This window comes from Drosophila mauritiana, chromosome 3L (genome assembly GCF_004382145.1).
Source record: "Drosophila mauritiana strain mau12 chromosome 3L, ASM438214v1, whole genome shotgun sequence".
Classification (NCBI taxonomy): Eukaryota; Metazoa; Arthropoda; class Insecta; order Diptera; family Drosophilidae; genus Drosophila; species Drosophila mauritiana.
Genome location: NC_046669.1, coordinates 6,077,860 through 6,102,922, shown reverse-complemented (window position 1 = coordinate 6,102,922; position 25,063 = coordinate 6,077,860). Strand labels below are relative to the sequence as shown.

General features: G+C 41.8%; 3 protein-coding genes across 4 annotated transcripts; all 3 read left to right on the top strand.

Annotated features, from left to right (window-relative positions):
• The first annotated feature begins 8,518 nt into the window (after positions 1–8,518).
• Positions 8,519–11,656, top strand: LOC117141209 (L-lactate dehydrogenase). Its single transcript, XM_033304563.1, has 4 exons — positions 8,519–8,656; positions 10,267–10,646; positions 10,715–11,170; positions 11,242–11,656. Exons 2-4 carry the CDS (start codon positions 10,269–10,271, stop codon positions 11,404–11,406), a joined length of 999 nt encoding a protein of 332 aa, XP_033160454.1. The 5' UTR covers positions 8,519–8,656; positions 10,267–10,268; the 3' UTR covers positions 11,407–11,656.
• A 740-nt stretch (positions 11,657–12,396) lies between these two features.
• Positions 12,397–13,706, top strand: LOC117140451 (lipase member H). Its single transcript, XM_033303379.1, has 3 exons — positions 12,397–12,580; positions 12,641–13,353; positions 13,411–13,706. The coding sequence occupies exons 1-3, from the start codon at positions 12,397–12,399 to the stop codon at positions 13,648–13,650; spliced, it is 1,137 nt and encodes a 378-aa protein (XP_033159270.1). The 3' UTR covers positions 13,651–13,706.
• Positions 13,707–14,472: 766 nt separating this feature from the next.
• Positions 14,473–25,055, top strand: LOC117140452 (bestrophin-2). 2 transcript variants are annotated; one of them, XM_033303382.1, is made up of 12 exons: positions 14,473–14,586; positions 17,266–17,632; positions 18,702–18,812; positions 18,877–19,063; positions 19,123–19,491; positions 19,573–19,701; positions 20,350–20,457; positions 22,243–22,482; positions 22,787–23,096; positions 23,238–23,330; positions 23,587–23,643; positions 23,795–25,055. In XM_033303382.1, the coding sequence occupies exons 2-12, from the start codon at positions 17,562–17,564 to the stop codon at positions 24,361–24,363; spliced, it is 2,244 nt and encodes a 747-aa protein (XP_033159273.1). In that variant the 5' UTR covers positions 14,473–14,586; positions 17,266–17,561; the 3' UTR covers positions 24,364–25,055. The 2 variants fall into 2 exon arrangements, with proteins under 2 accessions (XP_033159273.1, XP_033159272.1); XM_033303381.1 differs by having other exon boundaries at positions 23,401–23,643.
• Positions 25,056–25,063: the final 8 nt, after the last annotated feature.

The following is a 25,063-nucleotide window of genomic DNA, read 5'->3' as shown; positions in this document are numbered from 1 at the left end:
CAATTGCCATTTCCTAATGGGCAAGGAAACATCAATGGAAATTTAAATATGAAACTAATAGGCAGATGTTTAGTACTTCACAATGCAAATCCCATAGTCTGGAATCCTATGGACAAGTCAAATTGTGACACAAAATCCCCTTCCAGGAAAACAAACTCCAATTAAACGACTAGCCACCATTTCTAATTGAGTTATTAAAGTGGCATGCACTGGCTCTGATTTTTTTTTTCAGTCCGAACTGAAATCGGCCCAACTCCTTTCGAGTTGCCAACTTTTTGCTGTTCTACATGATTCCGTTGTCAGGCAAACAAATAGAAATGGCAATTCGAATGCAAAGTTTAATTTTTTTTGTTTGCCAGGGAGTTACAATTTAGGTCGCCATGGGCTGGCAGCCTTGTCCATTGCCTGTCACGTCTGGGATTTGCTAAGGCTGAGAAAAATAGGCGTTAACTCTGGGAGGGCGTAACACTTATGATTCGATTGGGACAGAAAAGCGGAAAAGTGTTACCAGAAGACAGGGCTTTGAATTTATTTGATTGTTGCACGATATCCATTTCAACGGAAGGCTTGACCGGTAGAATTCAAAACATTAAGAGCCCAATATACTGGAATTTTATTTTATCTTAATTTACTTTTTCCACTTTAAAATCAAAGAACTTAAAAAACCCGTTTCGAATTGAGTTGTATTTTGCATTCCATCGACCATCAATTCCTGATAAAGAAAACATGACAAACGAACGAATGCAAAACAACTCCATTTATAATTTTTGTTTCATTTCGTGGTTTATGAACCCGAATGGAAACTATTTCATATCAATTTAAATGGCTTGTGGGTGCCCTTCAAAAATATGATTCTTATTTATTTACAAAATAATTGTATATTACTTGCTACAAGACATTTTGGATAGCAATATCTAGTAAGAAAATATGTTCGACCAAATTTAAATTCAATATATTAAAATTCAGACAGTAAGACATATGCCAGGTCCCTTGATTGTAGCGTATCGTAAAGTAAACTGGAAACGTTGGGCACATTTTTCTTCATTCCCGGCCAAGATTAGCATCGATTTCTGGCTACTGTGGTGGTTGTTGCTTATGATTGCCAGGCGAATCTCTTGCAGATGCTGTTGTTTGTTGTCAAAAGCGGTTATTTTGGTCTTAAATGGTTTGGGAATCGCAGAACCGAAATGAAATTGGCCAGGAAAAAAGGCAGGAAAAAAGCCCTAACCAAAATTGTTGGACTCGGCCAAAAACGTTCGAAGATTATGACGACTTCTTGAGCGAGCGAAACGGGATGGGAGTGAAAAGCGGTAAGCGGTAAGCGAAAGAAAAAAAAAAACAAAACAGCGAAAACGTTTTTGGGGATAAATGTTAAACGAATGTTTATGCAAATTAGAAGCGATCGCCGCTTCTGTTTGATGTCCTTCGCTCGAAAGCAGAAAGAGTTGTTGTTGCAGAGCCTCAATTCCGCCAACGATGACGATGATGAGATCAAAAACGGCCCCCTTCCCCGCCAGAAAGCGTTGCCAAAGCGATTTCGGGCAACACTGGTAGCCGGCAGTTGGTAAGAGATTAAAGCCGGATACCAGAAAACTGGCCCCAGAGACCCGCAAACCCGCAAACGGTAGCTGCAATTTGGCATAACATTTGGGCCAGCAGTTGGCCAACAAAATCAAAAGCCAGCTAAAAGGTAAGCCAACAACGGTTAAGGAAATGACTGGGATTGGGGAGACATTTGTTTTGCCTCTGGGACATTCGGCAAACAAATTGTTATGGCAACAAAAAGGACTGAGCGAAATGACTGATTGAGCGAAAGCCGAAACCTTGTAATTTCGTTAATTACGCCACCAGATATTGGTATTGCATTACAATTAAGTACCCGTTCATTAGAACGCCACATAGTCACCGCAAAAGTAGCAGCCAATCAGCACTTGAGACCACTTGAGAGCCACGTTTTATCTGCGCCGCCATTATTAGCCAAATTGAACCTTAAAATGTCACAAAGGCATTAAGCGAACCGATCCAGAGATCCCACAGAGTGCCGCCTTCGGAAAGTTGGCTGCAGCTGAAGAAGAGCCCAAAGGTGCACTGCGGGAAAAAATTACCAACTTAGATGAATTAAACTAAAAATTAAAATATTAGTAGTAGCAGAATTCGTTGAATAAGTAAAGTAAATAGGCCAATAAAGAAGTAGAGAAAATTCAAAAGAACGAATTAGAACCCTTCATTACTTCACCTATTTTTTTTTGGAGTGCATTGGCTTTAGCCAGTGTCGATGCCAGGCCGCTCTTAAGGCCAGATAATTTGCGACCATTCCACATTGATGGCATATCGATGATGAGATGATGGCGCTGATACCGCCTTTCCAGTGCATCCCGCTCCCAGCGAGAGTGTGCGAGCCGAGCTGGCATGCAAATATTGTCACAGCAACGACCCCGACAAGAAGCCCAAATGCAATTGGCAACAAGTCGGAGAGCCACGACAGCGGTCCGGCCTGTCCAGATCGTGTAGATAGTTAAGATCGCTTATCGGCCTGAATTATGGCAGAGCTAAAAGCCTGCCACAGTAACTTCACCCTGGCAGCGCTCTCCTTTTTAGTTTCTCGTTTTTACTTTTGATGTGTGTCGATTGCGTGCCGGCGTATAAATGAAATTTGTTATGCATTCAGTTTTGTCAGCGACCTTGAGTCGCGTCGCTCCGATCTAATTAGTATAACCAGCTGGTCGAAATGCAATCCGACGATTTCTCGACTTTCAATCGAGCCGCTCCCGTCCAGAATCCATCGGACGGATGCGATGGAGGCTGTGGAGATAGGCCAGTAACTTTCGATTTCGATTTCACCTGCTCGCTGGCAGCCCGAAGTATCCGCTCTGCTGGCGATTCAATTAAAGCCAGCAAATGTCGAAATGTTATCGAAGTCGACAAACAAAGTTTTTCAGCAACTCCGGCTCAATTGGCCATTGCAAAATTGAAACTGCAAACTGTTTTCGTTTTTTCGATACTCAGTACTCTGAGAGTGGTTAGGGTATATGGGGATCAGTACTTGACTCATTTCTGCATCATATTCATAAATATTACGTATACGCCTCGTGTTTTCGTATTTAAATACTTGGTAATCTCATTGAATAGTGAAATATGCCTTGAGCTCATTTTTGACACCTGAAATAATATTAAAATATAAAAAGTATTCATTTTTCATGAATCTTTTTACTACAAAACACTTAAGTGCAATGTTTTAATACTTATACATACTTTTGAATGTCTTATAGGGAGTACACTGCCGTCTAAAATCTTGTCAATACCTATCAGTTATATATTTTTGCCCCTATCTTTTAGCCTGCCCCATGCCGCGTTCGAATTGAATGTCGTGGCTAAAGAAGTTGGTCTAGGCTCTAGCTGCTTTTTATTGTTGCTGCGGTTTGCTGGTTGCTGGCTCTAATATGACATATACTAATAACAACGCCGTGGCACCGAGTTCGGTTCGCCAGTAAGGGCCAGCCATTCACTTGCGAAGTCACCGGGCCCAGACATTCGGGCCAAGTCGAGTGCATTGGTGAAAAGTCATAAGGCAGAAAGGTAGAAAACCGCAGCGGGCAAACAAACAAAAACTAAAAGTAAAAAACAAAATCAAAAAAAAAAAAAACGGTTTGTTTTGGTTCAAGTTGTCGTTAATGGCATGGAAAAATGTCAGGCAGAAAAAGGTTTGCCAAAACGATTCGATTTTTTGCTCGGTGTGTGGGTTATGAGTTATGTGTGTGGTGAACTAAGCGACATTTTGCTAAATGATTCACCGAAAGAACAAATATAATTGAATTACATTTTCTTGAGTCAATGGAGCGTGAGTGATATGCTCGTGGAAATCAATATCAACAGGGAAAATGCTGAAATAATTTCACTTTGAAATGTGTCAATTTTAATTGACATTCGAATGCTATTTCAATGAACAAATAACACTCACTGTGTTAATTAAAATTTCCCACCTGATATAGCCACATGGTTTTTCTTTCTCAGTGGAATTGAGATCATAGTTGCACCGTCTCTCATCTGCAGCTCATTATAAACGCCTAACTAGCGATGACCTCGCATTAATTTTATTATCCCCAAATACATTGCAAGTCTTTCAGGTGTGTGTGAAGGCCTCTAATGGGACATTAAAGCCAAAAGCCCCCAACTTGAACGCATCGAGGCGACTATAAAAAATCGACAACAACCGCCGAACGACGACGGCAGCATCTAAAGTCGCCAGTTGGGGGGAAAAAAACAAGTGCCCATAAAATATAATAAAAGGAAGTGCTTAAAACTTGCACCAACAACAACTGAGGGGGGTTTGTTGGAGGGGGGTAGAACTGCAAGTACATTCGCTTAGATGAGACTGGCATCTGGAAGGGGGAGGGGGGTGGTTGGGGGGTTTTAGCCATGATGGCAGGACAGGACTCCTTTTGCATAGTTGGTGTCTAAATTTATTACCCGCGATCTAACACGATTTCTCGCACTTGTACCTACAATAATCATTATATGCAAACACACACACACACACTGGCACACTCACTTGAGCATGGGCCAAAAGAAAATTACATGCGCCAAAGCTTTTTGCATATTTGGCATGCAAGAAAAACAAAACTGAAAACGTAACAAGTGCAGCGGCCCAGCATGGGAAACTGGTCTGGTCTTCCACGGAATGAGATGAAGGAACAGGCACAGTAAAGCTTACTTAAAGCGAACCAACTACTGGTACACTAACCAGCCAAGTAATATGCACTCAATGCAAAAAACATGATTATCTTAAAGTATTTAAAAGAAATAAAATAAATATATAGCAATTGAAGCTTCACTGTACTTGCACTTGCGACTTGGTGTTCGTGTGTGGATATAGTTTATGTATTATATAATTCGCTGGCCGCTGCGCTGAGAGATGCCACCAGGCAAAAGGCGCAAAGCCGTGGCTCTAATGAGGCGTGGTTCCAAGTGCAAGTATGCAGTGCATACCCTGCACCCCAGATGGGGTATGCCAGATAAGTGGGGGGCGATGCCGGGAGAACTTGATAATGAGATGCAATGAGGAGCTGATTAATTGCTTGGCAGGCAGCATGCAGCGCAACATCTTAATGCCAGCTGAACGGCAAATTACAGGGTATACGATTGCTGCCTAAGCACTACTAATCACTAGTACAAAAAATGCAGCCAACATAGCCGACTTCATGGACTATAAATATGTTGCTGCTGCTGGTGCTGCTGGCTAAAAGAGAATAAAAATGTATTTATATGTATATAAGAGAAATTCAGGCTTGAGATTACAATCGCTTGTAATAAATACCTTAAGTATCGCATATATCAGTAACCCAAGGACGTGGATCGTAAGTCAAGCCGAACATTATTATTAAGCGGAGCCACCAACCGGAGCGGCCAGTCGAAGGCGGTCTTCTGACCAAGCGACCGAGCGACGGACATCCGTCCCGGCCAACTTGACTTACGTGCAACAATTTAACAACTTAATTATTGCTAAACTGCGCCGGCAACAGCATCAGCGGCACCAGCCAGCAGCATCAGTATCTAGCCATAAATAAACAACGGTGCGTATGAGTAATATTGGATTGGTTCGGCTCGGGACGGGAAAGTCGTGGTTGGCTGGCTGGCTGGCGAAAAAAAAGTAATAATAAGGCTGTTGGCTGCCAAAAAGATGGCAAGGTGCGATATACCCGAAAGATGATCATCATCGGCCAGTACAGCAACAAAAACAACAACTGCAGGCCAATCGAGCCAATTGGGCCACACATAAAGAAAATATTTAACGTGGTAGATTTTATAAATAAAAACATATTTAGTATATGAAAATATTTCCACTTATATATTGATTTAGCATGAACTATTTACCTCAGTGCACCGTGGGTTCTTCTGAAGAGTGTGCATCCTCCACAGCTCCAACTGCTACTGCCTTCTTCTTGTCATTGAGTAATCTATCGACAGGTTGGCCATTTAGTCCGGCTCCAACGTTGTGTGTGAGAATTAGCATAAAAACGCAATTTTTGAATATTAATGTGCAGTGGGGCAGCGACATCTTCGCTCGATTGCGTGCTCCCGAGAATTCGCAGACGATGGAGTCGGCTCCTGCCACTTGGCTTACACCGAGCTCTCTGGCTCTAATCAGATTCCCCGGCGTTGATAACAACGCCTTGGGTTGCTTTTTGGCCAGGAGTTGCACTATCGGTTTCTTGGGGCATCTCTCACTTTTCAGCCGGCACGCAGAGCTTCAGAGATTGGGAGCGCGGAGCATGAGAAATGTTTGTTGTGCCTAATCTGGTGAATGCATCGAAATGTTGCGTAATATGGGAAGCTAAGTTGATTGCTAGAATTGGAACACTGCGTTTTATAAGGTCTCACAACCAAGTTATAATTGTAAAAACAATTCTTTAAACATTCTAATAGTAGTTAGCTATAGTACGCAATGTTTAGTTAAAAAAGTATTCAATTGGCTACGCTTAACGCATAAAAAGTTTTAAATTGTTATTAATCCAAGCTCATATAAGAAAAAACATTTTTATTTAATATTGCTTACTTTTGTTGAACCTTTTACTGCAATAACTTGTCTTCTACACGTCAAATGTATTCTACACATTGCTTTCTAGCGCCCCTAGCGGCAGTTTTCATAAGCGCAACTGTATTAAGCAAGAGGCCGCTAGATGGCGCCAGTATCTCTTGAAAATTACTAAGATTTACAATTGTAGGTTGATTTATATAAGCATCAGGAAAAAAGTAACTAAGTAAAAAAAAACTTTTTTAAATATGAAACAAAGATTGAATATTGAATTGTATACATATTGATATATTAGTTACTAAGTACTCTTGATATTAGATTTCTTGCTTTATCTTACAGAATTCTGAGTGAGCACTAGAAATTCCCAGAAAACAAATCATGACACCGCAGACACAAACAAAAGTTCAACAAACCCAGACCTAAACAAAACAAGTTCCCATAAGTGCATATGTGAGTATATTCACGGGTAACTCATTCTCGATCGCATTTCACAATTGAAGGGCGAGACGACGTCATGACCCCAAAAAATGTTTGGGGCAAGAGTGTCAAGAGGTAAGAGAGGAAGTGCATTGACATTGACTTGGGTCAATTCAAAAAGTAGGTCACCCTCGCCGACACTTTCACAACGATTGCGTTAAATTGCAGTGACATTGAGAGAGAAATAAACCGCTCATCACCACCCCCTTACCCACCTCTTTTCCCACTCAAGCTGAACCGGCGGCAATGATGACGTATTAAGTCGAAATGCTTGCGAAAATCAAGAGAGTGCAGTGAATCACTGGCGAATAAATGTTGAGTGTGTGTCAGTCTGTAAAATGTGTTGCCAGTCACGAACGCCGGCAAACTGGTGGAGCAACTTCTCTCTGGGGATCTCCCTCTGCTTCTATTTCTCTCTACAGATCTCTTGAGGACTCTCTATGGAATTCTCTCCCCGCAATGCAAGTCTATAAGATTTGGCAATGACGTATTTGAAACAAGTAGCGAAAGTCTGCTTTAATCCAGCTTAACAGGTGTGAAATGCCGTACACTCTTAATAAAATGTAATACAAGTGTAAAAGTTACTTAGCAGCATATAAATATATAATCAATAAAACAGCCAGTGTTATTAAAGCTGGTCCTTTTTAAGATTAAATCATTTTAAGACTATATGCAACAAGCTTAATCATATAACACAAGCTGCTTAGTAAAGGGTATTTCCTAATCACACATAATCCCATGCACCATCTGTTGGCCAAATTAACTGCAGCAGCCGCCTGACTGGGCAGTTGGCCAAAATTGGCTGCATACACACACACACTCCAATAAACTGGTCCCCTATGTGTATGTGATCTTGGGCACGTGTTGGTCCCAAGATCCCCAGCTGCTGTCACGAGGCTCAAATAAACAACCACCTACTCGGAAAAATGGAACGAATTCAGCATTTAAGATCAAAATGTAATTTATGCCCCAGAGGAATTGTAAATGAAGAATTATCCAACAACTCCACTAACGAAATCCCGGAAAAACAGACGTAAACGTGCCGCCTATAAATAGAGGAAAATGTAAGGAAAACCAGCAAAGGTCACCTTGACTAACTTGGCCGAATGGAGCCAAAAAACTCTGGAGAGCGCAACACCAACAAACACAGGCGGCGAAAGAGCGAGCAAGAGAAATGGCCGCTCACTTTCACAACGCCGCAGAGGCCGTTTCGTCATTCATCCTGGCGCAGCTGGCAGAGAGGTCCAAAACAGCTGCCTACACTGAAAAAAAAAATTTTATTTGCTTAAATTTGTTTTGATTTTATTAATTACTTAATATGATTTTAAAAAACAATTTTTTATTCAACATCAATTTTGAAAGGTTTTGCTCAACACTTTAATCCATTGTTTTTTTGCCAAATTTGAGGTCTTATTTTTCTGAGTGTACTGACTGCGAAGGAAAGAGCGAGAGAGGTGGTGAGAGAAAAGTGGCTGCGGAGGCTACAAAATCCAGCGGCGGCAGCTAAATTCCAAAGCAGTCCGCTTGAAGTGCAAACAGTTCGCAACGAACGCGCAAAGTGAACGGAACGTCGACGACCTCAAAGTTCAGAGGCGCCCAAAATAATCCAGTGAAAAAAAAGAAAATTAAAACAAAACCAATCCAAAAGTAAGCATTTATATTAGCATGCACTTGGAAAAAAACAGTATTTGTGAATGTGCAGGATACCTGAGAATTAGTAGTACAAACCGGGGGTCAACTTCCTGCCTCATCAGGGTGCATTCAACTTACAGGGGTCAAGTGCATCGGTCGTTTCCGAAAACCGAACCTCGCCCTTGGCCTTCCGCACCTGAGCCGTTAGTGGGGTGGGCCGGATTTCCGGGGTTTCCCGCGAAGAGGGTGGGGTGACAATTGGGCGTACAATTCACTTTCGTTTTCAACGGGAGCATGCGCCATGTCGCAAACAGCTGTTTCTCCCCATTTTCCGACGGGGTGACGTCGCACCGCCCAAGTAAAGTGGAACAACCGCATTTGACTTTGAGAGAAGGTCATGCGTGGGCCCAATTTTGACGCTTGCAACAAGTGTGGCGAAGATATGAATTTTTATATTAAAAACTTAGTTTCCAAAAATATGACATTTCATGAAATTATTTTGTATATTGACAGAAAAGTTATCTTTTTGTATCTACAAACTTTGTTTTAAATAATTCGTGCCTGTCAATAATATATCTAGATTCTTTAAAAAGAGCAAAAGCAATTAGTCCCCTTGTATCTGACACGAATACTAATACTTACTAATACTAGATACTCGTTCCCAATAAAAAGCCATAAATCATTATCTAGTTTTTTATATATTTGTGACATTTCCCTGACTTTTCTTACCTCACACTTGCGGAACTCATCAGAACTCTTGGGTTTTCGTACCCCACCAAAATTCTTCAGAACTCATAGCTACAGTCGTAATTCAAGCTAGGAAAACATTCAACCTGAAGCAGATTCTAATTAAAAAACGTGCCAGATGTTTATATAAATATTTTCTCACTGATAATAGTTTCAATATGCACTTATAATCTTTAGCAATCTAATCTGAAATAATATTGCAAATATTGGCAACAAACTCAACTTTGGCCCCCCAAAACTCTTCCTATGTGCGATAAGCTTAGTCCTACGTCATTGTATTATTTTTTTATTAATCATCATAGCTATGCCATAATTGGATTAATCAAATTGCTATAATTGTTTGAAATTCTTGTGATAAGATAAAAAACTGCCAACTTTTGAGGAAGTCACTATGACTGTTTGCCAAATCAGAAATAAAACGATTAGAGCTGAATCGGGGGATTAATAATTCTATAAGGTAGCAAACTTTTTCATTGATAAAACTTCCATTTGGGCCTAATTAGATTTTATCTGTGTGAATGAAGAAGACCCTAATTGACTGGCAGTGTCATGTGGCTCTATGAATTGCTATATAAAAGAGCAAAAAAAATCACAAGTTTATTTTTTCGGCAATGTTTTCGGTTCGGTCCGGTTGCGTGTTGTGGCGATGTCGCTTTTTTCTCATTAATACGACCTTCGTGAAGGTTAAAGAACGCCAACTAAGCAGTATGTGTGTGTCTGTGTGTGGGGAAAAGAGTTTTCCCAAAAAAATTGTGAATGTTTTAACTAAATCATAGGCACGTGATAGCAAGCAAAATGGGTAATCTCCCAGGGGAAATGTGCTTTGCTTTCGTTGGCGGAATATTAAAGGAATATTTGTTTTTTTTATTACCCCCTAGCAATGGCCGCCATTAAGGACAGTCTGTTGGCCCAGGTTGCTGAGGTTCTGCCCAGCTCCGGGCACAAGGTCACCATTGTGGGCATCGGCCAGGTGGGCATGGCCAGCGCCTTCAGCATCCTGGCTCAGAACGTCTCCAAGGAGGTGTGCCTCATCGATGTCTGCGCCGACAAGCTGCAGGGCGAGCTGATGGATCTGCAGCACGGCTCCAACTTCCTGAAGAACCCCCAGATCACGGCCAGCACCGACTTCGCCGCCTCGGCCAACTCCCGTCTGTGCATCGTGACCGCCGGAGTGCGCCAAAAGGAGGGCGAGTCCCGCCTGTCCCTCGTGCAGCGCAACACCGACATCCTCAAGAACATCATTCCCAAGCTGGTGGAGGTAAGTTCATGTCCACAATCAAAAAACTAACATGGAGATTCGGAACTAAAACTCATTTTCGCTTACAGTACAGTCCCGATACCATTTTGCTCATGGTGTCCAATCCCGTGGACATCATGACCTACGTGGCCTGGAAGCTGTCCGGTCTGCCCAAGAACCGCGTGATCGGCAGCGGCACCAACTTGGATTCGTCCCGCTTCCGCTTCCTGATGTCGCAGCGCCTGGGCGTGGCACCCACCTCCTGCCACGGCTGGATCATCGGTGAGCACGGCGACAGCTCCGTGCCAGTTTGGTCTGGAGTGAACATTGCCGGCGTGCGCTTGCGCGAGCTGAACCCCACTCTGGGCACCGGCGAGGATCCAGAGAAGTGGAACGAGCTGCACAAGCAGGTGGTGGACTCCGCCTACGAGGTGATCAAGCTAAAGGGCTACACCTCCTGGGCCATTGGTCTGAGTACCGCCTCCTTGGCCTCGGCCATCTTGCGCAACACGAGCAGCGTGGCCGCCGTCTCCACCTCCGTTTTGGTAAGATTACTTTTATAAATATTCTATTTGGTTGTAAAAAGGTTCTAATATATTATATTTTTATCTTACAGGGCGAACATGGCATTGACAAGGATGTGTTCCTCTCGCTGCCCTGCATTCTTAATGCCAACGGTGTGACATCCGTGGTCAAGCAGATCTTGACTCCCACCGAAGTTGAGCAGCTGCAGAAGTCCGCCAACATCATGTCCGATGTCCAGGCTGGTCTGAAGTTCTAAATCAAAGCATTCAACTAACAGATCCATTCGCAACATCCAAAAAGAAAACACAACACAAAACAGAGCGGAATGCTAATTTTAGTCCAATTTGGAGCAGCAGGGGAGCAGAAGCCAGTGAAAAGATGCCACGGATCGTGGCATCAAGTATTTCTGACTACCAATGTTTATTTTTAGTACACCTCTCAATTTATTTATTATTTTTATGAATTAGTTCTTGTGTGCCCACACGAATAAACTGTTTAAAATTTAAGTTTAACCTGCCATGCTCTTGTTATTTGGTTCATCTCGTCTTCTTCTCTGGATTCTTTGCATATTTATTTATGATTTTTTTTGGCCTGGACTAGCGATGCTCCCTCATACACAACTTTACCACCTAAGGAACCTAATTTTAAGGCCACTCTAGAGAAATTCCGTTGGGAAAAGAATCAGAGTCAGACAACAACCGCCGCTACCTCATTAGCGTAAATTTGGAATTGTGAATCGCGCTTGTCAGTCAAGACGAGGAGTTCTAGTCAAATTTACAGCCCTACTAACTATACTCGAAAAATGAGCAAACTAAGCAAAGCCCATTTAGTCAAAATATACATCTTAATGAATAAAGATTTAGCACCTAGTTGGTTTCGAGCACCCATCAAAAACTAGATATCATAAGCCTTATCAATTGAGGGAAAAAAGAAGTGAATGAAGTGTTGCAAGGGAAACTTTGGTAAGTAATTTCATATTGAGGCACGATCGGATTGGGGATGATAATCAATCAGCAAAGTCTGGCCAGAGATTTGCCGCCTTATCGGCGGCTTTTTGGGGCTGAAGATTTTGGCGCGGAACCGCAGACAACGACCAGACAGTAGCCCCTTCAACAAACGTGCTGCAGCAAGCTTATAAAATAAACCGAAATCGAAAACCAGCTACCAGATAAGAGAGTCTCGGTTCGCGAGTCTTTTGGGCCGATAAGACCTGGCTATAAAAGAGCCGCGGTTCTCGGATTCAGACATGAGAGCACAATTCACCATGCAGAAGAGCACAGCCCAGATGATCATCGCAGTCTGCCTGATCTGTCAATCTTTGGCAGTGGAGGATAAGGATAAGGCAACAAAGCCCATAAATATAGACAGTGTCCAAAAACATAATGTCAAGCTACTCAGCGAGCAACTGAATCGCGGTTGGCGAGCATTCTGTAAGTTTAAACTAAAAATCATAGTACACATGATGATCTTATAAAAAATTTCCTACTTAGGCGATGCTCCTGTGGATGAGGGTGTGATGTCCCTGTTTCAGGGCATCAATCCCAGCGATGCACGACTTCATGTGATGACGATTACCAATCAGAGTGTAGAGCTGCCCATTAAGTCCATATCTCAGATCAAGGATTTCGATATCAATCCGGAGCGTAAGACCCTCATCTATGTGAATGCCTTCCACACGGCCGATAGCTATTTTAGTGTGCAGGAGCACTTGACTCTGCTGCAAAACAGCAGGAGGGATCTTAATGTAATAGTGGTGGATTTCGCGAAGGATGTGGCTCAATTGTACTATGCAGTGCGTCATCATCTCTCCGTTGATGGATACTTCGTTTATAAGCTGGTCAGAGCTCTGAAGGATGCGGGCATTGCCGTGCAGGACATCACTTTGGCAGGACACTCGGTGGGTGCTAACATAGCCGCACTGGGTGCCCAACTTTTTGCCAAAGAAAACAAGCAATTGGTGGGTCAACTGTTGGCCATCGACCCAGCCACCATGTGTCGCACCACCGATATTTTGGTAAAACAAAGTGTGGCTTCAAGAGTGGTGGTGCTGCACGGGGAGGGGGATGTTTTTGGGGTGAGGGTGCCACTGGGTCACATCGATATCTATCCCAATGGCATTGGATACTTCCCGAGGAGGAAACTGCAACCTGGCTGCGAGTCCAAGATCTGCAGTCACATGTATCCATTTATTCTGTTCATGGAGGTGAGAATTTCGAAGGTAACTGAAGCATTTTAATTTCATTTCTATATAAATTGATAGGCTCTCATCGAGGGTGTGATGATCCCAGCTACCAAGTGCGAGAGTTGGGCCAAGTTCCGACAGGGCGATTGTAATTTCCAGAATACCATCAACATTGGACTCATCTACCCAGCGAATGCCAAGGGTCTGTACTTCTGCATGACCCAACCGAATCCTCCATTCACCTATATGGAACATGGACTGCGCTACAAGGCGAGACGTCCTGAGAAACCCTCTGAAAATAACCATATTAAGTATTAGTTTTAGCTATTACAATTGTAAATGTTTTTTAGTTCAATAGGTAATTTATTTATTAAAGTAGGTTCTTGTAAGATAATGGTATCTTTGGTTTTCTTAGTGGGCCCAAAAGTATGCTTAGGCATTCGATTTATTCATGGGGAGCGTTACCAGACAGATCGATATAGATTACTTACCCGAATTGAAGCGGTAAATTGATTAAATTCATTTAATAGTCATTAAATTTCAAATTTAATGGTAAATTTACCACTTTAAATTTATGATAGTATATAAACACATTTAAAAAGAGTATTCTCCACATCCTAAATATTCTAGAAATTCTCTTTAAAGCATCTCGCTCACTTTACTTTAATAACTCACTTCGGCTCCACTGATCTTTGGCTTTAAGCCAAATCGAAAACAGCTGATTGCGCTCTTTAAAGCCGACTCTCTGAAAAGAGAGTAACAAAAGAGAGGCTATAGATCTCTCGAAGTTTCATGGGCGTAAATTCAGAGGGGGAAGTTAAAGTAATAAACTCTCTAACCTCGATATAATTTTTAGAAATAAAATAAGCAAAAGCCAACCAATAATTTATCACTAAGCTTTTTCTTTAAACTTTTTTTTAAATAGGAAGAGTAAAGATTGAGCTGAAATCGATGTTATCTTTAGAGTTTTAAATATAAAAACTTTAGTCTTAATAACCCACCTACACCTCTGTCTCTACCACTACACTCACACCGATTATTTTGTGTGATCCGCTCACGTCGATCCGTCTACCTGTTGCCAACTAAACTTTTTTCGTGCTGGAAAAAAGTGAGTTAAGAGCCGCTCGCGGCCAACTCTGGAGCGCAGTTTGGTTGAGTTTGTCGAGCGGTCAGGTTGCTCGGCGGTCGGCATCGCAATCGCAGTTGCAGCTCGAGCCTCAAGAGTCCAGCGGTAAACCCGTCGTCGCGCTGTCGGTACGTGGAGCAAAATTAAACTAAGCTGAACTGGGCTGAGCTGAGCTGAACTGAACTGAGCACTCGCCAGTTGATCGTGCGGAACCCCATTGAAGCCAGCACTCGAATATTACACAAAACGACTGAAAATTGTACACAAAAAGCGACGATCTCTGTTGGATATAGTTTTTCTGCTACTGCTGCTGCTGCTGTTTCTGTTTTTTGTGTACTTGTAAAACATCAGATAAAAGTTTTCAATCCAAGTGTGTAAAGTGTAGCAAAATCGAAGGGATACCCATACACATATGATCGGGGTGGCCAGCTAGCTCCATTAGATACACGTATCGGATGGCCCGAGCATCCGTATCTGTATCTGTGTATCTGAAATCGTAAACGCGTCGCACGCCAGCGCGTGTCTCCAGTTTTAAATGGCCTAGGCGGCTCCGTAAACTAAGCTTCCAGCTCCCGACTGGTCAAGTTTACTTTTATTTATGTTTTTTTTCGCCCCATCCGCTTAGGTGTTCAGTCGGCATTCTATTGAATAAACGATGTGACCAAGCCGAATTCGGATGCAATTTTTCAATTGAACAAGCTTAATGAGTGAAGAGCAATTAGAAAGACGTATATGTATAAAAACAGAAGATACTATAAATAGCGGAGTAATGAAGTAATTGATGTGGTGCCTAGTTGTATAATCCGCGCACACGAGTGACAAATGAATGTATTTGATATATTAGCGAATAAATAAAATGTTATAAGCGATCATATGAGTACCAGCAATTAATCAATGTAAATGAATGAACAGCTTTATATATTTAAAGTCCTCGCCCATAAAGACCAATAGTGATTAACTTTGCTTAACAAACGCGTTAATTTTTTCTCAAAAGTGCTGTTTAAATCGCTTCAATAATACGTAATGAGTTTATAGGGAACGCTAACAATGCTAACAGATATCGGCTTAACGCCTAGATATATCTCCTTTATTGTGTGCTAATGAGGCCCGAAAACTCCCACCTTTCATGTGCTTAATTCTGGGAACGAACAAGTGCCGGCGGAAAAAGTGCAAGTGGCGGCAGTCGTATTGAAGAGCCACTGCCTTGACTCATTTGGTAAACAGATTGTGGGCCAATCAAATTCAAAAGAAAGTGAAATTTATTCAAGCCCAATTCGTCAGCAATCAATGTCGTTTTATGTGGGCTACTGTATATCGCGTATACGCAGTGTGTTTAATCTGGAAGCTGCAGATGATAAAAGATAGCCAGTTCGGTCTGACAGGCTGTTTGTTCTGAAAATAAATTACCACAGAGGTGGACAGTTGAGATTAAATCTACGGGCAGGGTCAATGGCTACTATTTGTACTAAAAGAACATGTAAACTGCGAAACTTTCAGCCGTCAGCCAGTACAAATAACTAATTTACGACTCACGACTATCTTTAATTGTTAAAAAAAAAAAAAAAACTAAACAATCAGAAAGTTCTTGGGCTACCCAAGTAGCAGTGGTGGGTGGTTTCTCCAGCCGTGTAATCAAAAGCCATCGTGACTTAACTTGGCCTAGACCCCTGCTCACAACCGGTTAGGTCTCACATTCCTGAAGATCACCTGCTATGTTTGTAAACGAAATTAGCGCGCTAAAGTGAAAATTGCCGGAATCCCCCGACCCTGGCATCTGTATAACACCAAACCCCATTTAGAACCCGTTCTGTGGCCCCCGTCTGGATGTGGCTTATGCAAATATTTGCAGCTTCGACTAGCGCTAAGGAGCAAATACAAAGCGGGTTTCAAAACTTTGCGATTTCAGGGCGCAACTTGAAAACACTTTTTGAAAAATCTGTGATGGCCCAGCGTTCGATTAATCAAAATCGCAAGAGAAACGCAACATAAGCGGAATTAATCAAGACTCGAATCAACAGAAAACGGGAAACGATAAAGACTCGTGGCGCTGACGGCGCAAATTAAGCACCCGCAAAAAGAAAAAAAAAGGTTCACAGAAACTGCCGAATTTTTGCCCAACCCAAGGTTTTCTCATGAAAAAACACAAATAAACCAGGGGGCAAAAAATCCCGACTTCAAGTTGTGCAAATAATTTGCCATTGAGGAGAGTCCACTGTTTTTGGGGAAATCCTGGCCGCACAATGATCTTCAAGTGGTTAGCAAAAAAATAAAAGGTCCAAAAAGGAATCCATAATAATTGTGCTTACAAGGTGATTGTAATAAAGTGAAGTGACTTCAAAAGTGCCTTACAAAAATAGCATTTTTTATGTATGTATATAGTGAAACATTCGAATATGGCCATAACTCTGTTCTCAGCTTTAAACACCGCATTTCACCCGAACCGAAAGTGCACAGCCAATTAAATTTACAATAAATTCAAAACAACAAAATGGAAAACAGCAGCAACAACAGAAACACCACTGAAAAAATGTTCGATACGTGCTGGAATTTAAGTTGAGCTTTTCAGCCCTCCAGTATTATTTGCATGGATTGCATGTGTATTGCTTTTACGGTATTACTGGGCGCTTGGGAGCGCTCACCTGTCGCCCCCTATTGTTTGGGGTACAGTGAAGCCCCAATAAAGTGCATTTTTAGGCTACACTTTAAATCAATATAATTAAATTATTTATAGGCAAAGTTAAACTATCCATAAACTATTCAAGTTAATTTGAAGGTAGTAAAAATGTATATTTTTGATTGTATTTTAGGAGAAACTTAAAAAACTTAGGCTCGTTGAGAGCGGGAAAGAGAGAGCGTGTCGCAGCGGCGCGGGTGTGAGAGAGAGGGAAAGCTGCGACGCTATTTTCAATGACGCGACAACAAAAACAATCAACAAAATTCGCGTACGAAATCAAACAACAACTACAACAATTCGGCCTTCTCCGTATTGGCAGCGGCCTAGCGCCGGCAAAAAAACAATAACAATAAGAGCCAATTGTTTGTTAAATTAAGTAAACAAAACAAGATCAGCTAAAAAACAAAAACTAAGTCAAACGGAGAGACAATGACTGTCTCGTATGCGGGTGAAGTGCCAAATGGGAGCAGCTTTGGCTGTTTCTGGAAGATCCTGTGGAAGTGAGTATGACCTGAAAAATAAATATATTCAAAACGAAATATGTACGAAAGTAGCAAAATAATATTTTTCAAAATTGTGGAACATATATTTTGCATCTATGAATGATCCAAAAACACTTGTACGAATATTATTATTATCTATACAAATGAAAAACATATTTACGATATTTGAAACATGAACTACATTCAGTCTGGCCAATCTGGGTCACCACCCTAGAGGGCACCGATTCCGTGAATTTTTCCGCATTACTCATCCACCTGTTCGAGTGTTTACCAACGCAATTAACATCCAATACTCTGAACTCCTCTATTCAGCCACCATACAGTGACATCTCAGCGGCGGCAACATCTGGTTTCGGGCTATTTTGTTTTTAGAGTGTGTTTATTTTTTGAACCCCAGTTCGCTTTAATTGTTTCCCCCAAGTGCAGTCACTCGTAACTGGGCAGTTAGAATAGCAATTCCAGTTCCAGTTACTGTTGCACAGTTCCAGTTTTTGCCATTCAAACCAGAAAGAAGAAAAATTGGTAGCCAAAACATGGTAGCTCTGAAAAATCAGTTGTTATCACACGTTCAGTAATGAACTCACTAATTGAAAGATACTTTTGGGACAGGAAAATGTGAGAAAAATGCTAACAACTTATTGTTTTTTATGGGAGCCTCGAGTTAAAGTTACTTTTAGCCCAACCTAAATTTTTGAAGAGAAGAAGGTAAGCGAAACCTTGATCAAAACAAACAGAACAAAGACCCCACCTGAATAGTACCAGTTTCGAAGCGGTTATGCCAATCAATATACACATATATATTTTTTTATAATGTATCAAATCACACTTTGAGACATTTGAATTCATTGGAACTGACATGCAAGATTGGAATACCCCCATAAAAAATCTTGCAGAACTGGCGACCCATTAGAAACGAAAACTTAATGCGATGGGGGGAAATGATTGAAAGTCTCAATGAGGAAATCGTTTGTATCAAAACAAAAACCAGTTGGTTACATATTAAAGCCATAAATTCATCGACTACCTGCAAGTTACTTAATTCAAATCCCTTCCCCTTTTTTAATAGATGGCGAGGCAGCGTTTACAAATTGATCTGGCGCGAATTAGTTGCGTATCTGTGTTTATACTACACCATAAATGTTATCTACAGATTTGGTCTGACAGAAAGTCAGCAAGCGTAAGTATAAATAGGGTTATAAGATGGTAACATAATATATAATATAACAATAAAATATTTTCAGCATTTTTAAGAAAATTCGCCTATATTTTGGGCAGCAGAGTGAAAGTATACCCATGTCCTTCGTGCTGGGCTTCTATGTAAATCTGGTGGTGAAACGTTGGTGGGAGCAATATAGGCTTTTGCCCTGGCCAGATACGTTGGCCTTGTTCATAAGCGCGGCTATTCCCAACTCAAATGGCGGTGTAAATGTAAGAATATAATTTTTTATCCTTAACTACATAGTTCTCTAAAATATGTCTTAATACAGAATGAAACGGGCCGCCTGATGCGTCGTAATATCATGCGCTATATGGTCTTGGCCTATGTGATCACCCTTCAGCGAATTTCCCTTCGTGTGAAACGCCGCTTTCCCACCACCCAACATCTTGTGGATGCGGGTCTGATGCACGAATCCGAGATGAAAATCTTCGAGGCACTGAATCAGAAGAGTCCCATGTCCAAGTACTGGATGCCACTCGTCTGGGCCACCAACATCATAAACCGGGCCAGAAAGGATGGCCTAATCGCCTCGGATCATATTGTGCAAACCATACTGGTGGAGCTCTCGGATATTCGTCGACGTTTAGGTGGTCTTATTGGCTACGACACGGTCTGTGTTCCTTTGGTCTACACTCAGGTGAGTTTGAATTCAATATTGCTACCATATTCCAACCTTCCCTTCTCTACTTGAGTTTTTATTATACAACTTTATTTTCAGGTGGTTACCCTGGTGCTGTACACCTATTTCATAGCTGCCCTTTTGGGTCGTCAAATGTTGCCCAACGTTCTGGACAGAAATGGACGCGAAGATCCCGATCTGTTCTTCCCCCTGTTCACCGTGTTGCAGGTGATTCCAATCGCTACTCCATATATATAATAAATTCATTAATTTTTCTCGCTTGATTTAAGACGGCTTAGAAGTTATCTTAATTTGCACGTTCCGCCTTATTTACTATAAATCAAAGTCAATTTTGCACGTCGCGTCGTTTTGTAAAAGTTTAAAAACTTGTTGCGGTTTTTTGTTGTTCGCAATTGTTTTTGTCATTTTTTTTTCTGCCAAACTGAGTGGCCGAATGTAATGGCTATACCTTGTTAGCGATACGCCGTTCGGATGCACTATATATATTGGGCTATATCATGATATGGCCAGTTACAACTGTTTGCTGTTTTCCGTTTCGGTTTCTGCGGTTCTCCGCTGGGTACACATTTCAAGTGCCTTATGTAAAACGATTCGCGGTCACGTTCCCCGTAATAAATTGGCATTTTGCCGAGCTCTGGTCTGGTCGCGATATAAATCTGTGACAAGTGTTTAGCTATCATTATTAACTGTTAATGTTCATACCGTATAATTTGAAGCCGCAAAAAGTGAATGGAATTGCCCAGCTTTCCCTGGCTAACCCTCTCACATTATTCCCAAGTTCTGCTGAAATTGTCCGACTTTGTTTTTCATGATGTAATTAACCGAAATCCAATCGCTTTCAATTAATCTTTACAGTTTGTTTTCTACGTGGGCTGGCTGAAGGTGGCCGAGGTGCTAATCAATCCCTTTGGCGAAGATGACGATGACATCGAGCTCAACTGGCTAATTGACCGACACATCAAGGTGAGTCACCAGTGCAGATAATTCGCAAAATCTTGACGTAATTCGATGTGGCACATTGTCTATATGCCAGCCATTCGTTAAACATTGTTAATAAGTGGTGGCAATAATTCCTGCGGTCCATACAACCATAAAACAATCATTTTGCGTTAGAGATGCGAATAAGATCCCCATTTTGAAGTTCACACAAAAAACCTGTATGATTTCCAATTAATTAGCATGGTGTAGATACAAATTAAATTAGTACCAAAATTCGGAACAGATGGCTTTTGCATCGAAATACCCAGTTCCAAACTTAATTTTCCAGCATTTTAATTAAACCTTGGGATGCCCACATCCGCAAGATACTTATACGTATCTGTTCAAGTGGGTAATATGCATAATCATAATTCCAAAGGTTTCCAAGTATTATGACTGCTGAAATCCGAATTCGCTAATTGGGTTAGCGTGCTAACTAAGTAAAGATTTTGCACTCTTAAGGCGATAATCGCTTCAGTCAGCCACTTCTTGGATTGCTACTAAAAGGAAAAGAACATGTCTGTCTGCCACGTGCTAAAAATAACAGGCATTCTCGACATAGCCAACAAAAGACTGAGGAGCCCAATGCAATTTGTAACATAACGAACTGCAGAATACCCTAAAAAAGAAGCATGTTACATAACAACCTATGAAATATGTGTACTTGATAAAATCAGTAGATGCTAGCTAAGAAAAGTCGGAGTGAATTGTAAGTACGTCTTACAAATTTACATGTGACTGCAAGTCGTACTTAATAAATCTTTATTTATGAACTTGCATTCTGTATAATTAGATACATTTTACTTGAAGCTGTCTCAGTAAATTCTATTAAAATTAAGAAAAATAAATGCGACTTAGAAAAGCGTCCAATTTACAAAAGTATATAAATCTTCGAAAGGGAATTTCAATTATTTCCAGTGAAATTCAAACTTACGATTTCGATTTAGATGAGGGTATCTCTATTCGACTTTCCTTCCGCTGTTGATGCTGATTGAAGTTTTGGACTTGGGCTTTGGGAGCTCGTTGTTTGTGTGTGTTAGAAGCGATTTTTGCATGTGTGCAGTGCGTGTGTGTGTTTGTATCTGAGTCTGCTGCCTGCCGTTGCTTGCAATTATTTACAAAAGTTAGCAGCAGCAGCAGCAAAAGTAAATTGAAAACAGGTTTTTGTTCAAAAAATGAGAAAATCGAGAAAAAAAACATACGGGCTGAAAACATTGAAACCTCTTTTGTAGAGCTTTATCATTGAATGTTTCGTGTGTGTGTGTGTGTGTTTTTATGGTCACTCCAGCGCGCTGGGTTTGCTCGAATTCGGAAATGCATCTCAAGCGGTCGCTTTTAGCCCGGTTATCAGCGGGGGGCTAATGCCAACACCTCGGCCAGGTTTTGTGGCCCATTTCAACTGCACTCCACACGACCAGACGTGACTCTTGGCTCAGTCGCTCATAAATGGCAAATTGAAAACAGAGCGCGGCAAAATGATTAAGCAAATGAGTATTTCTTATACTTTTATTGTTATTTCTTTTTTTTTTTTTTTGTTTTTGCAATTTTCTATAGTGGGCTGTGCGCTGATTTTTGTTATGGAATAATTAAAAACTTGTAAACAATTTCACTTTTTCTTTTGTTTCGATGTGGGACAGTAGCCACGGTTGAATTATTGTGACGTAATTGGGTTTAGTGCCTCCTCGAAATGGCCCAAAAATCGCAAATGGCGAACACGTTTCGATTTTGAACAGCCCTCGACTGATCCACTTTTGATAAACCCGCTTTCAGGCTGCCTACATGATCGTGGACGAGATGCACGAGGAGCACCCCGAGCTGCTGCGGGATCAGTACTGGGAGTGCGTGGTGCCCAAGGATCTGCCCTACACGGTGGCATCCGAGCACTACCGGAAGGACGAGCCCAAGGGCTCCGCCGAGAAGTACAAGGTCAAGAAGGAGGACGCCATGTACGCCAACATAATGCCAGGCGGTGGCAAGAGGATGCTCAGCGACGATGTCTACGCGGATTATGTGAGTATACATTTTTCCCAACGGGGTTCCATTCACCACATAAATTCATTGCAAGCTAACGTTTTATTGCTATAACTTAGACGTTAGTTGTGTTTTGTGAGATATGTATACTTTCAGTAAACATAACATTTTTAGGGTTAATAAATACAACTTAAAAGGCTATAAAATATTTCCTATGCTTAAGTTATTGTCACATTTATTGCTAATCTATCATAATTTAATGCAGACGCATTTGCATATATTCTTTAAGTTGACTTTTTGATGTCAAGAGTCACATTTTAATATTATTATTTACCGCAAACAGGAAAGCGTGGACACGCCAATGGTGGAAAGGAGGAAAAACAACTGGCTGGTTCGCCAGCTCTCCCGCATGGGTTCCATGAGGAGCCAGTCGACGGCCTACTCCTCCGGCGGAATGCCCTTCAACCGGAACCGCCTCAACTCCGTCTACTCTAGTCCCGAGTCCGGCTTGCCACTGACCATCCTGCAGCAGCAGCAACTGCAGCAGGCGCATCAGCAGCAGCAGGCCGGATCGCAGCCAAGTAAATCGAGTCTCTATGGAAAGTTTGTGCATCGCAAATCGCTGAGGGCACAACGCCAACTAATCAAGCAGAGTAAGTATATAAATTAGAAATCTACATTTTTAAATTAAATATTAATATTAATTAAACTGAAACTAATGTTTTGGTAGTTATCACAATTTCTTTAAACCCCCAAAAGTATGCTTTAAATTTAAAATTATTTCTATGTTTTAGACTCCAAATTAAATGGCTTGAATGTCAATGTGGCCAAGACCAGACCGCGGATTCCCACACCCGAGGTGACCAAGGATGGCAACACGAATCCAGGTGAGTGACAACCCACAAGTCCCGCACAAAACCTGCAACTTTTTGTACAACTCGCACCACTCCCACGTAGCCACCAGCTCGGTCCTAATGGCACCACAGCAGCTGAGCACCACCAGCGCACCACCGGGCATGTACCCCTCCTCCTACGCACCCGACACCCTACTGCACCAGGAGAGCGGCCAAGTGCTGGGCACGCTGCTGCTCTCGCCCATCAAAGAGATGGATAGCTCATCGTCCAATAACACTCTGATTCCAGGGCATCCGGCCACTGCAGCCCTGGCAGCCAGCATGAAGGAGGGATTCACGCCGAGCAGTAAGTGAAGATGTCCAAGATCTAGAAGCCTTTAATGCCTCTGAAAAGTTAATGATGAGTTCAATACAAACCCCTAAGAGGATATTAAAAGCTTAATGGATTAAATATTTATTTCCACTTCTTACTTTTTGTTTCCTTTGATAACTTGCAGGTATTCCCGCTGCCACGAACATCACCACTCTGTCGTTCCCCTTCAGCGTGACCAGCACAGGCGGGGAAACGATGCCCACTGGGACACTCAGCATCCTGCCCATTTCGGCGAATGCCCAGCTGCCCACGATCACGACGACGGCAAGTGGATACGATCCTAACGATGTGATCACCACGATACCGGTGTCCTTGTCCATCCAGCGATCGCCGTCAGCACTTTCCATTGTGGAGCTGACCGGTGCAGATGTCCAGGATGGATATAGCAACAGTGGGTCAAGCAATGGTAATGGTGGTATCACCACCACGGCACTGCTGTCCGTTAAGCCCCTCAATGGGAACCAGAACATTTCGCGAAACAACAGTTTCAACCTGAGCCTCAATCTGCAGGATCCGCAGCAACGATCTTCGATGAGGTCAGCGGGTCCCACGGATACAGTGGACACCTCAGGCACGATGCCAATGCCACAGAGGAGTGGAGGCCTGGAAACGGCCGGAGCTGGAGGATCCTCGGCACCCTCAACTCTGGCCAAACACAAGCCGGAACAAAAGACCGGAGAGGTGTACGTCTGACATTATTATCAGTCGGATTAGATTAGTTTAGACTTGATCGGAATTCGAGCCACGTAATTAGCTTTAAGATCCAATGGCATTGCGCCACCCAGAACCACTAAAAATGATATTATTAGTAGCCTGAAAAAGTAAGATTATTGCAAGGATTTTATCCTCGAAGTCAAGTAATCTCTTTTTCTTGAGCAATTCAAGCAGCAGATCAGATAGTCGCATACCGAGTTAAACCGAACTTAAATTCAATTTAAATGTTTATCTAAAATTTAACAATTTCAATTTCTTAAGACCAGCTCAAAAAAATTCTAGTTAATAATGAACAAATATTACGAAAAGCGTGGAACTGCGAAGAGCATTGTATATAACTATCTTATTTAATAGGAAATTGACTTATTGTTTTGGCACTTGCCATATTAGCTAAGCGTTTGAATCTTTGCATAACTTTTTAATGAATCTCTATCTCGTGTAGGCAGTGTAAATACTTGTAAACCAACACAGTATGTGATATGCGATTGTTATCCAGCTAGATTTTGTATCTTTACAAGTACAGATAAATAAGTGCCTAAGTTTATATGCTGTAATTATAATCCGCTGTATGTGAATGTAGAAAATGTATGCAAATGTGTCCTTTGTACAGATGAAGAAACCACTTCTTGTAGTTATACCTTGAAATAAAATCCATCACTTAACAAAGCAGACTCCAATC